The sequence below is a fragment of the Stigmatopora argus genome, chromosome 13, assembly GCF_051989625.1.
Source record: "Stigmatopora argus isolate UIUO_Sarg chromosome 13, RoL_Sarg_1.0, whole genome shotgun sequence".
Lineage (NCBI taxonomy): Eukaryota > Metazoa > Chordata > Actinopteri > Syngnathiformes > Syngnathidae > Stigmatopora > Stigmatopora argus.
Window position 1 is genome coordinate 6355825 of NC_135399.1, and position 14317 is coordinate 6370141.

At 38.0% G+C, this 14317-nt stretch overlaps 1 protein-coding gene across 6 annotated transcripts in view; it reads left to right on the top strand.

The window, feature by feature from the left end:
* Positions 1-13390, top strand: part of myo16 (myosin XVI) — a 99411-nt gene extending 86021 nt beyond the window's left edge. For 4 of the 6 annotated variants that reach the window (XM_077617754.1, XM_077617753.1, XM_077617755.1 and 1 more), the window contains exons 33-35: positions 3705-3857; positions 3969-4051; positions 9421-13390. In XM_077617754.1, coding sequence (XP_077473880.1) covers positions 3705-3857; positions 3969-4051; positions 9421-9582 — 398 coding nt within the window. In that variant the 3' untranslated portion in view covers positions 9583-13390. Of the gene's footprint in view, positions 1-3704; positions 3858-3968; positions 4052-5485; positions 5851-6852; positions 6968-9420 lie in introns of those variants that run through there. The other 2 variants (XR_013304684.1, XM_077617756.1) reach the window with 2 other exon arrangements.
* Positions 13391-14317: the final 927 nt, after the last annotated feature.

The following is a 14317-nucleotide window of genomic DNA, read 5'->3' on the forward strand; positions in this document are numbered from 1 at the left end:
CAAATAGTATAGTGCAAATGGCCCCTTTGTGTTGTGATAATTACTATTCTCCTCGCAGTTTATGGACTTTTTATTGGACTGTTTGCCCACCCAATCTAATTGGCTTTCGCTATAAACCCTGCCTTTGTTCACATGTGCTTCAGTAATAGCTAGTGTTTGCTGCTTTATAGACTTTGCAAGATCATTTTGTTATCATTTTATATATATATATATATATATATATATATATATATATATATATATATATATATATATATATATATATATATATATATAAATCTACACATATACACATATACACATATACACATATACACATATACACATATACACATATACACATATACACATATACACATATACACATATACACACATACACACATATACACATAAACACACATACACACATATACACATACACACATACACATACACAAATACACATATACACATACATATATACACACATATATACATATAAACATACATATACACATATATACATATATACATACATATACACATATATACATATATACATATATATATATATATATATATATATATATATATATATATATATATATACATACATATACATATATGTGTGTGTGTGTGAGTTCATACACTTCATGGATTTTTGAGGAATTAATCTGAACTCCCAACAAAACAGAGGATTGTTACTTGTTACAACACAACATTGCCGAAGGATATTGCCTGGCACCCAATAAATCAAGTGAAGACTTAGATCACAAACTTGTTACAGTAAATACAACACAAAACGGACACGCACTGAGGCAGACGCATGACAGGACATGTTGAGAAACAATAAAGCATAGATTAACGTACCATCACCCCCCTACACTGATGTACATCTGGTCGATGGCTTCACTGGTGCCTCGCTGTGTAGTCCATGCAAAGATGCCAAAAAAATGAAAAATTTGCTTCATTTAGCGGTTTGTGTTGAAAGTTCCAAGCAACAGGTAAAGATCAAACAATTAGTGCCATCTCCCCAGTTATTTTATTGGACATCTCTAAATGGCAGCTAATGAGTCATTGAAGGTAACTAACTGTTTTTACGAGGACATGTCGGTCTAAGAAGCTGTAAAAATGGTTTTGTATTTTACAGTCAGTTGTTATTACCATGTTAAAACTACATAGTTTCATAGGTAAATGTTTTTTGCTCTTCAAAATCACTTTTAATTCAATACCCACAATGCACTCAATCATAATGCCAAAAACATGAATGATCATGTTTCAGTGCCATTGATGCCAAAGGGGCTGTCACTTCTCCCTGTCAAAATGGATTAGAAATCTTGCACCTTCAATAGTAGCCAATGAGTTGAATGAGTGTCCTTTAAAGGGTTAAAATCAAATTCATGAAGTTCAATTGCTGGTCTTGAAGTAAAATCCTGAGTCTGCACCGAAACCAAGTCAAGACCAAGTTTTTGGGAAACCCCAACTGACACAAGACCAGCACCCTCAAAATATGGTCTTGAAAGCAAAACTGGATTTGATAGTTCAACCGTCCATTTTTTCATGGAATTTTGACCAGTTCAAAAGTTTTCATTTTAAAGACTAATTCACGAGTAAAATTTTCGCAAATCAAAAACTAACAACACTAGTCGTCAGTACGCAACACTAACTCACACATGACTTTAGGTACTTCTTGACTCAGTAAAATCCAGGAAATGGGTTTTCAAAATTGTCAACTTTTCCTATTTGGTCCTATAGACGTTATTCGTGCACTTTGCTTTATGTCAGAATAGACTTGAAACCGTCCAGATGTTAGACATCTTGTGGATTTTTTTATAGTTATTTTTATTTAATCAAGTTTCATTCAACTCTAGTCAAGGGAAAAACTGTCCTCTCATGCTGTTTTCCTCCAAGTGGCTGTTTCCTGGAGGAGTATTAGCTGTAGCAGGGTTAATAATACATGAGCTGTGGAATGATGAGGATGCCTATCAAATATTTAACAGCTCACTCATGTTCTACAGAAGCCAATGTGACGGGCCAAGAGCAGTGCGCAGGGAGACCCTCGACAGTTATCTAAGAGATTCTAGAAATTGTAGTCAAGCGACAGACCACGTCGCCCTTGCTGTCACAGGCCCAACGTAGTTTCTCACCCGAAGATAGCCGCTGTCACGTTGCTGCAATGCGTTCAGGAGGGTTGAAGGCCTTATAAGAGGTGGAATGGGAGCACTCGCGCCGACATATTGGCCTGACGTGACGTTCCGGATTTCTTTCCCGGGTGAGCACGCGCTCTTACGCAGGCAAAAAGCTGGCGTGATGGAAACTCTGTTTGTGACAGGGGAAGTTGGCACTTAAGGGGGCGGGTGGCGGGGATCACAACCTTGCTGTTATTTTGAGTAGACCGAGCAAAGCGGCCCACTTAGATCTGAGAGTGGCGGGATGCCAGCAGGCTTAACAGGAAGCTCCACTTCCGTTCCCCTCTCGCCGTTAAGCGGCTCAGCGTGATACCTGACGCTAGGGGCGGGGCCAGAGGTTACGCTCGCTATCCCAGACATCCCTGCGAGGAGCAGCTGCCTCTCTCATCCTTGGGGAATGAGCAAACCAGTGGGAGAAGGCAGGTGGTCTTGCTAGGCTACAGGAAATCACTGTCATGAGACTCCCCGTCGCCACCCTTGTCAGGCAGCGTTCCGGATGCTGGCCAGCGGACGCGGCGCCCGATTTTCGTCACTGTCGTGATGTTGTGATCCGATGTGACTCATCTCTTTTCACGTACACCGCCTCGCCGTCGCTACCTGCGTGGCCTGATAACATGTGGCGGCTCATTGGGAGCGTCAGTGGAAAGTGGTGGGTTTATATTTAGGCGCACTGAAACCATGCCTAGGATGGACGCATAGATGGAAGGATGGGAGGGGAGATGGAGGAGGACAGTTGACAACTTCACACTCACGCTAGTTTGCACGTATTAAGTCTCAGACAATTACTCACTCAACATGAAAGCATGTGAGCCTGCAAGACAGGTTCCCAGGTTGGGTAGAGCCACCCTCTCACAGGCCAGACAGCTGAATGTCTGCTATATTATTCTCAACAAAATGATATGGAACACATGCATTTACAGACAAAGGCACAAATGTCTTAACTGAATGTTGCGTCATTAGAAATGTTATTAGGAATGAACCAAGTCTTGTTATTAGATTGCTTTTGAATTGAAATGAGTTTGTCACTAGTAGACAGAATTGGACGTCTGTTGCCGTCAATAGCTGTGAAACATCATTCTTTTTTTCGGGGATTGTTTTAGCTGATTTCCTTAGTAGTTATTGAATTTAAACTTGATTTTGGAGAGGAAACCAGAAAGATTTTGTATACTAATTATTTCACATATGTGATTATATAGTCATCACATGGTAATAGCATCTGACTGTAAAACTTTACACCTGAAACTGGTCTTGATTCAAGACCAATTTTGAAGAAATTGGTATAGTTTCAGACTTGATTCCTGACTTGGTGTCGGTCTTGCATTAGTCTTGTTCCTGATCTTGACTTTATCTTAGTATGTTCTGATTACTGGAAACTCTTGACCACAACAAGTTTAGTGGTATGGTAGTATATATGTATCTACTGATTTCACCTAATCCAGATACCAAGCAAACTACCGTCATTGACAGAACTCATAAATCTTCTTAACTCCACAAACAAATCAAGACCTTTACACGTATTTTTTTTTTCTTACAGGTCATAACTCCAATATCAATTTACCTGGCCGGGAAGATTGTGGCTCCGCCCCATCCTCCCCGTTGCTGCAGCTACAAGACAAGAATGCCAACAATCATTCTGTTCACCCGTTAAATCAAGCCCCTGTTGAGAATGGCAACCAAATATCCAATGGTATCTTACATTTTTCACATTTCCGGTTTTTCTTCTTTTATCATAAGATAACAACTTGCTTGTAGCAACATTGCGCAAGTGATATTGTTGACCTGATTTAATTGTTTTCAGGTTCACTAGAGGATGACGGTCATGTCAAGTCAAACATGACCACATCCTCTCTACACAGGCACATGGATAGCCACCATACGCAGGTAAAACACAAGCACTCTTTTATGCACCTTATTCAAGTGATGTTGAAATTAAATATACACTGACACAGATTTGAGTGATGTAAAATCAGTAATATGCTCATTTAAAGCAGGACGTGGAAAAGAGACCTGTGATCGGACGTCTCTCTTTAACAATTGAGTTAAGAATGCCTTATTGTTAGCCGCAAGTACAGATTATGATTTAAAATTGTCATTCTTTTATTCACGGCAATTTGGGTAATGTATATTTCCAGTGACTATAACTCCATAAGTCCCCAAATGACAGGCTCTTACCTGTGTTATGTTTATTTTTGTTTTTTTCAACAGCATGACCACTTTAGAGTGCCTCATAGTTGGCTGCAAATATATACATTATATGATTTTAAAGGCACAATTTCAATCACTCAAATTTGTGTCACTATCTTTCTAAGGACTTTGAAATACTTAAATATATTAGACTAAAAACTACATTTTGTCTAATAGATGTTACATTCCTTAAATTTTATATATTGTGTTTGTTGCATTGCCTGAAATTGTGTCTGAGAAATAATCTGAAATTCTAGTAGTTTTTTATTTATTTATTGTTTGTTTGTTTGTTTGTCCGGTTGCCCATTGAATTGAATTGAATGTCCTTATTGTCATTATACAAGTATAATGAGTTAAAGAATAAAATAAAACATAATTAGTATTTCGCATAAATAAGTAGTCAACATTAATAAGTAGTCAGGTACAAAAAAGTGACTAAAGCAGCCTACGGAGTTTTTTTTAAAATTAAATCAAATAAAATTTAATGCTATGCTATGTGATCTTAAAAGGGTATTAAAATGTTTTAAATTCCACCTAATGAAACCTGTAGGAACCCTGAAATAAACAGTTCCAGAAGATGAGGGGGGTGTAATAAAAAATATTATATATTATAATTAGTAGTCAACATAAATAAGTAGTCAACATAGATAAGTATTCAACATGAATAAGTAGTCAGGTACAAAAAAAGACTACATTGGTTAGCAGCCTATGGAGTTTTTCATTAAATTAAATTAAATTCAATACTGTGCTATGTCCTAATAGGGTATTAAAATGTTTTAAATTTCACCTAATAAAACATGTACGACCCCTGAAATAGACAGTGGCAGCAGATGAGGTGGGTGTAATAAAAAGCACAAAAAAATTATATGACTAAAATCATTGTCAAAAGTGTCAAGAAACATGTTTACAACAACAACTCTGTTAGATACTACTGATTTGGTTAGCAACAGAGTTAAAAAGGGTTCTGCGGCTAACTCTGGAACTTCCAGAATTAACACACATACTGTAACAAGCTCCACTACATTCTACTTTATTTTTACACGGGTATGCACATTTACACACGGCATACATATTCATCATATTCTCAATTTCAATTCTTCATCTGTTTTTGTTATTGTTTACATTTTGTAGGGGCACGGAAAGTGGCCTCCCTGGAGCAATGTGTAACACCCATGACATACTATAGCTTTCGCTGCCTCTTCGCTTTGGTGTTTGGTTTCAGGGTTGAATTTAAAGCTGACACTGACATACACAACATGGTTACGTGGGGTTGCTCGCATACTGAAACCAAGGAGAAAGAACCATTAGGAACCTGAGAATTGATATAGGGTGATACATAGACTTAGTGGTGATGATTGCTTTAACAATTAAATCATTTTCTGCTTCTTTCCATTCCTTTTAACTAACCTCAAGGCCCAGTAAAGTAAATGGCATCGACTTGATGATTGTTGCTAAAATAAATTGCAATATAATTTAGATAGTCCTCTATAAGATAACAAGAATTATTGTTTTTTTTCCTTTTTAAAAATGTGTCAAAATAATCAAAAAATATACTTTTTGGAAATGTAAATACAAATTAGAGAATAATTTAGTAATAAAAAAGAATAATTCCTGTTTACCATTATTTCTCTTATATGAAAAGTAAATATAATTTGATTACTCTAAAAAAAAAACGTTAAAATTACAAATTTCTTCAAAAATGGTTACAGTCTACAAAGATTGTTCATTCTCATAAAGATTAAGGACTATAAAAATCATAGAATAATGTTTCCCCTTGTTCAATAACTAAAATAAATTGAATAAAAAATATAAGAAAAACATAATTTATTGTTTTTTATTTGGTGTTGCTTAGTTTTTGTATTGTTGCTTTTGTTTGTTTGATTGTTTTATTTAAAAATAAATATTTCCCCTTTTCAAATTAGTCTATAAAATAAAAAATATAATAATTAGTTTTAAATGAAATTTATTGTTAAAGATTAAAAATAATGTTGCCCTTTTTAACTAAAATGCAAGATAAATGCAGCTCACTTTTAGTGTTTTACCCCTTTTCCTTGTTTTTAAAAATATTTTCTGAAAAAGTATTGGGTTTTTGCTTTTCTTTAAAGAAAATACATAGACAGAGAAGTTTTTTTCCCTTAAAAATGGGAATATATGGTGTGTCGACACCCAAAAAAGAGCATCTGGACCATTTTTAGGTCAATAATATCGATTATTCGACTAATTTGGTGGCATTGACACCAATGGTAGTGAATGCTCATGTTTCAGTACCATTGATGGCGAAACCATTTTTACTAGTGAGGGGTGAATCGGCAAAACTTCATGGAAAACCAGCCAATCAGTTCAACGCGAGTTTAAATCACATGTTAAAAATCAATGTGCAGCCAATCGTGTAGACTGTAGAGTCTCGTGCCCCATCCTGTCCTATAAAAAGCTCTTTCCAGATCTCTGATTCTTTTGTCAATATCTACTTATATGTTTTTCATCGTTTTATCTTCCAGAGGGGTCATCTCAATTTTTCTCCATTTGGAGCTGGGGCTGCCCTCTGATGGAGGAGGGTGTTTGGGGAGGGGGAGGGGATTGAAGGCTTACGGGAAGTCCACATGAAGGGATGTGGTGAGTCCATCCGGAATTTCATTTCATAATGACGCTTCCATGCAATCCATTGTGAGATCATCAAACTGCTGATGGGAATTCCATTTTTTTGGGTCTCTTATTCATCGTTTTGTGGAATATTTTGTTGTGCTGATTATTTTAGTCACATTGGAATAATCATCTCAACTTGTTTTTTTCCATTTAAACTCTTCTGGAAACAGATGGCTCCTTATTCTGACTTCAGAACAGGATCAGTAGGCAGCCCTGTTTTTTTTTTTGTCTTTTGAAGACCAGGTGGTTCTTATCAAGACAAATGTATTGCATGATGCGGCCTTCATAATTTCCCTATGGTGACCTTGATGGCAGCTGTGTATGGTAGCCCTCCTCTGTTTAAACACAAGAATCCGGTTGTTGGAAAATGTCCTGCTAGTACTTGTTTTCCTAATATGCAATGGAAGAACTTGACTGCCGTGAGTGCAGTTTGACCTCAACTGGGTTAAACTAGGACATGAACCTTGTGGCATGTGAGTCTTATCAAATGCGCTTTCTCTCTCTTTCATTGACTGTATCGTACTTAATCCCTGCTGAATCTACACCAGTCACAAATTGGAAATACTCCAATATTGTTGCTAGGATATGTGCAAATCAGTCAACTATAGTAAGCTAATGTTAAAAAATGGTTCTGAAAATTGTATATATGCATATTGAGTCACCAATTTGATTTTTAACACCATTAATTAGAATTATCTCCAACTGTCATTATTCTTGTTTGTAGTTGCGCAAACGGTTTGTATTTCTTTTGTCTTGAGTGGTTAGACTCGGCTTCACAGCTCTGGGGTCCTGGGTTCAAATCCAGGTCGCTCCACCTGTACTGAGATTGCACGTTTTCCCCGGGCCTCTGTGGGTTTTCTCCAGGTACTCCAGTTTTGTTAAATTACCCCTAGGTATGAGTGCAAGCCTGAATGGTTGTCTCCTCGTGCCCTGCGATCGGGTGGCCACCGATACAGGCAGGGTGTCCCCTCCCTCTGGCTCGAGGTCAGCTGGGATAGACTCCAGCACCCACCGCGACCCTAGTGAGGATAAAGCGGATGAGCAAATAAATGAATGAATGAATATTTCATTTGAAAATGGTAACCAAAATATTGAAAACCCCTATCCACTTCTACAAAATTCCAACCAAAGAACAAAAACATTAAACAGAATTGTGATCAGGTCGTAAGGGAAGCATACCGACCTGGCTTCTGTAATGTGCTTGTGCCAGCAAATGGAATGTTCACTGAATTTTCAAAGATACTTAGATAAGCGACTGACTCGTTGCTTGTAATGTGATGCCATCGAGGAAATGTAACCGCCTCTTTTGGTGTATATGAACCCTGCTTAGTCCAGTTTCTGGAATTACTGACTGGAGCAGATTGGAATTGGAATTCCCGTCTCTGATTGATTTACCTGCACATCATCTTCCAGATGACTGATGTTCCCTGGGGGGGGACATTAGGGATCGTCAACTCCCGAGTGCAATACATATGATCCCCTTTGAGAGGATACATCCACAAGATGTAAATGAGGCGCTAAACCTGTCATTCTGATAGGAAAATTTCCCCGACTGCTTCAGACTGAAGTCAACCATCTCAGAAGAAATGGTGGCATGACAACACCGGATTTATCTCCATTTTCTCTCCAATACAAGTGATAGCCATGGCCTATTTTTTCTGTATGAAAGGCGTCTGTCTCCAATGGCTGCCTGATTAGAGTATGACACGTGCTCTGTCTTTTTGCTCCATTTATTTGATTCGAACCCCCATCTGCTTGTCAACCACGCTGCACTTTGTTCCCAGACTCAGAATGATCATTTCATCCTTTCAACTCCTCGTTGACCAGAAAGTCATTATGCCGGAACCTCTAAAATCTAGCTGAATCTGTTCTCGGATTGTAATTTTCCTATAGGAAATTTAAATTGAAAGAATTCATTCCAGTGTGAAGTAATGCCTATCATTAATAACAGTACATGCAATTCTAGTTTGTTTCCAAAACCTGTGTAACAAAAATAATATTTTAATGCTTTTAAAGCATTGGCTGCCATTGACCCTGATGGTTGTGCAATTTATTTTGATTGGAAGAAGCTAGTAGTAAATGTTTGCTTCTAGCCTCTTCCAGTCAAAATGGATTCGACCTCTATTGGTGCTAACAGCAGTCAATGAGTTAACTAGAGTGTACAACACAAGTGCTTATATTTAATAAATCAAACAACTAAATTTGCTAATAAATTGCATTTCCAACAAATAATCTAAACAAAAGCAAACATTGTCTTAAGAAAAAATACCAAGTTATTTGAAGTTCTAACATACATTTGGGAAAGCCTACTCTATATTTTTGTAAATATGGACAGACTCCAAGCTGTGAGAATTTAGAGGTTCCAATAAATCCATCCGGTGAGTTAGAAAGTGATCAACTTTCATCCTCTGTCCAAAACCTAGGCGTTCCGGAGGCTGCGTCTTACCGATGGGGATACAGCACTCCGAGAGCTGCTGCAATGGCGTCAGGCGCAGCGTGAGAGGCGGGGCGGCTGGAACCAGTGTCCACCATCTCCGCCCCTGCCGCCCGGGCTGCTCTGGTCTGGCAGGAAAACGTTGCCATGACGCCCCTATTCCTTGCCGTATCTGGACAGCCCCCACCCTGCCAATAATGAAGCACTTTGTGACTCTCCAGAAATATGTGGAAAGCAAACAGCTAAAAAGATTCCCAGGGACAACTTGTATAGCTCTATTTATTTTAAGAAGGTGTCATGGTTGTTGTTCAAGGGCAAAGGTCGGGTTTCTGACAGCTCCAACTCAAACATGGTGCTGCTGATCATACTTGATCAGCTTTCCACTGACTTTTCAAGTTTACACGTCAACCCAAGCCTTTCAACACACTCCAGGTTCCAATAACCTTTCTCTGGGTGTTCCTGCAAAACAACAACAGATCAGGCAAACCTCAGTAAAAAATCCCAAGGTGGATTTCCCTTTGCCACTAGCCTTTAAGGGGAAACCTCCAGACAAATGGGTTCTACTTACTGCTTTGTGACTTAACCAAGCCTTGCCTGAATTCAGGAATCATTGAGATTAACTCTTGACAGGGCTCTGATTTAAAGGCCACACATTATACTTTTTAACCCATTTTTTTTCACCATCTGAAGTCACGGTGTGCAACTGAGTATGTTACTAAAACCTCAAGGATTTGAAACACACAGCTTTTTGCTGTTTTGACAGTTTTCTTGTGTGGAGAGGGCAACTCGTTTTCAGACGCTACTTTTGTAATGTTTGAATGACATTGACTGTCATAGAATTTTTTTTTGACATATTCTGACATGATTTTGACGTTGACTGTCACGAGGCAAAAATTGGCATACCAGGCTAACCGATACTACTAAGCTATACACCCGATGGCTTTACCCTGTCGCATGGCTTTGCGTCAACGCAATCCTTGGCCATAGTGGCGCTCATTTAATGCTTTCTAATTAGAAGTTGGAGGAGGCGATAATGCAACATTTGGTTGCTTTGCCCAAGGTTGTAGGTAACATTGCACCCTGAAGAAGAACAGGACACCATAGAAAATTCAACCAATCTGAAGAAAGTGGCCAAAGTTCCGTGCACGGATGTTGAATAGGTTGAGGGAGAGAAGGCAGGACCTCGAAGTTAAAAGGTGAGAGCTCAGTCTTTGTGATGTAGAAATGATACGTAAACTGAACACTCATTTTTATCTGTTTATGGAAAAGAGCCAAACAACAAAATTACTCATTTTAAAAAAGTTCACCTTTGGCGATGCCTTACATTTAGGTTGAACGGGGTAAAAAAACTTATAATATGTGGTCTTTAACTCATAAGCTGCCAGTTATTTTAATGGCGAGAGGCAAATGATCATTGATTTGCCCCTCTTTACAAAAATGAATTGGATGTTTAGCGCCCTCAATGGTACTGAAAGATGAGCATTCACAGCCAGTCTAGGTCAAGACCAAGACTTTTGGGAGTCAACACCAAGAGTCAAACTATGAGAAGACCTTCAAAACTTGTCTCGAGTGTACTGTACACGAAGACCAAATACAGCATGTCCTTGCTTCAGCTGTCAGTGCCAAAGCGTCACAATTACGACAGTTCTTGAACACCATATCATCCTCATCCTTAGTGCTGATTCCATGTACAGTTTCCTGAAATATCCGAAGAACGTGTTGAAAAGAAGTTCACGACCTTTGTACAGAATGTGCATCCATTACCCTCAGTAGCGCTTGACCCCGACCCGCCACCCTCTGGTGTTTGACTTCCTTCCCACTTCCTCCGAGCAGCTGTTTCTACAGTAACTGTTGCGTAAATATAAACTTGTGTCTTAGCACAAAGATGAAGCGACGCTGACAGAGATGGAAGAATGTCTCCGGTTCGATGCAATGACTGAAAGGTTTGTTTTCAAATGTGAATCGCTTGTTTTCAACAATGTCAATGACTATGAAATAGTTTTTATTCTATTGAATAATGATTCATCCCTCCCTGTCTTTTTCTTCAAATAATGCGTATGTTTGCGTTGCTTGGTGGATATTTTTTTGAACTGTTGTGTTTACTAGAGATGCACCGAAATGAAAAGGTTTGAAACCGAAAAACGAATATCACAGAATATTTTTATTTTTATAAAATTATCTAATCATTAGGATTATTATCGTTTTATTTTATTTTTATTTTTAATCCTGACTATTTCAAAAATATTTAAAATATAATATTTAAAATCATGATGAAAATGCTAACAATAATGTGTGATTGCTTCAGATATCCCCATTGTGCATTATTTATACTATTTGTATTATATTTCGGTGTTCAATTTAATTTGTGTTTCTGAATGTTAATTGAAAGTATTATTTTGAAACAGTGATGCAAAATATATGCAGAGTAGTGATCGACCGATATGTTTTTTTCAGGGCCAATAATAATAATAATATAAAAGACAGCAAAAAAAATCCAAAACTGGAAGGAAAAACAGGCAGCTTAGTTTTTAGCTGCTCAACAAGGGCAAGAAGAGAATGTCACCAACCAGAAGTTAATTGAAGTTGATTGACTGGATTCAGAAAAAGCATTTTTCAGACCGAAAACACATTTTTGGTCACATTTTAGCTGACCGAATTTTCGCTGCATCTCTAGTGTTTACTGTAATAAGCCACGTGGGCTGAAAATAAAATAAAAGGTTGGTTGGAATTGTTAAAACTGCAAAAGAATTAATAGCTCTAGTTGAATTCTCATTCCTTCTTATCACCATCTATCCTTCTGAATAGATTCTTCCTTATGGATCAATTGTGGCTACATGGTGACGCACTAATATTCCATTAGGATTCATCAGAAGATGCACTGCCATTAGCTGAGCAGCATTTCTAACTGACCAGATAAGTCTTTATTACTGGAACTTTGATAGGGTGTATGGTAAATACTACTCTATTTAGATTTGGGAGGATTGATCTAACTCATTGGAGGATTTTAACCCATCCGAGATCCGGATAATCTAACTTTCCTTGAAGTCTTAAGAGTTCAGTTAGTTCACACCCTGATCCGGCTTGCTTTTGGGCCGTGATGTGCAGCCAGTTTTCAGGGCACCAACACGAAGGCTTTGCAACACCTTGAATTTTACCACTCAAAATACGGTAGTATCAGAGACAAAACACCACGATAATAGATGGTGAGTGGCTGAATTCCTGGATGGGCAGAGGAAAATTAAAGCTAGGTTTTCTTTTGCATGGTCACGGCTTGGCATATATCAATAACTATGGCAGCTATTTGAGAGTGAATCAGGTCTGCATTTGAAATCTTAAGATGTCATATGTTTTTCCAGTATAAAGTACATCCCCAAAATTTTTAAATAAGGAACTGCCCGCTTCTTTCAAACCAAGTCCCTGATATTCCCAGAAATTTTAGGAATTTTAGATCATTTAAGCTTCTAAGAAAAAAAATATATATTGTGTTCTGTGACAGTATACAGGTCATTGCAGTATTGGTAGCTCTCAATCAAAATGAATCGGATGTCTTTCGCCAGCAGTGACTATTATCATTTACTGTACGAAACAAATCCAAAGCTTACTTCTTAGTAAAAAAAATCATCAGTTAATTAAAAACTAAATTTAGGTCTGTTATGGCTGTTGTTAAGGTTATCCTTTATGGCACTACTATAACTACTATGGTAGTCGTATGACCAAATGTTAGGTCCCAGCTGTTTAAAAACACTCGTACATGTTGGCATCATACTGTACATCTTTTGTGTTAGCCAAAATGTCGTCGGATTACTTTTTGTTATTTTACTGTTTTTTTAATTGTCATTTTTATTTTGTACATAACTTAAAGCAAGAAAAAAAACGATTGTGATGTTTCATGTTTAACATGTTTTTTAGGTACTGTACTTGTACAGCAATAAAGCACACTGTGAGTGCTAGTTTAATCATTTTATTGTCTTTTTTTAATAGTAACCCAGATTAACGGCTTGGTGTGATCATTTTCACATTCAAAGAGTACAGTTTTAGCGCAGGTTTAAGTTTAGTTGACGTACTACTCTCGTATTGGCGAGCCAGCTCAGTCATGCGTACACTATCATTTCATGCTTATATTAATTGTAATCATAAGCATTTTCTTCTCACTACTCTCCATCTCGTATGCTCATATCTCAAAATTTTCTCTTATCTCAAGGCAAAAATTTGCTCGGAATTGTATCTCAAATTTCTCGTAAGTTGGAACACTCATATGTCAAGGTTTTACTGTAATAAACACCTGTTTAGGGTTATTTAGGGTTTAACTCAAGCCGAATATAAGAAAGGGTAATAGTTTGCATGTGTACCTAATGTTCTGTTCCATTCCATTGATCGACTCCTGGATTGAAAGGCTCCAGAGACGGATATAATTCACACTGTGTTTGTTTTTCCGTCTCTCGGTTGTGTCATGAGCCTGAAAAACAGAGCTGCGTGCTCAGACGTTTGCCTGGCCGTGATACACGACGAGGTGTAAACATATTTCGCGGCCCCCATCGATTACTTGTGGGGGTGAGTGTGGTGTGTTAACTCTCAAACAGCCGCTGCAATCCGATCGATAGGTAAAGAAAGGCCGCTCAGTGGTCTGGCTCAACCTTTGGGCCTTAAGGTTCTACATTTGAAGTCTTTACAAGCCTGTTTATGACTCCACGCCTCCCTCTTGAACCCTTTTTTTCGCAGGTTCGACCCCCACTGTTGTTGGTCTTTCACCCTGGCTCATTTCTCATAGTACCTCGGTGAACCACGCGATCATAAAATCAATAACGTCATCTAAACATGGTCTCAATTTTCAATTAACGACTGTAAGGTCCAGACGTATCCATCATGCGGGCTCAGATTTGTACATG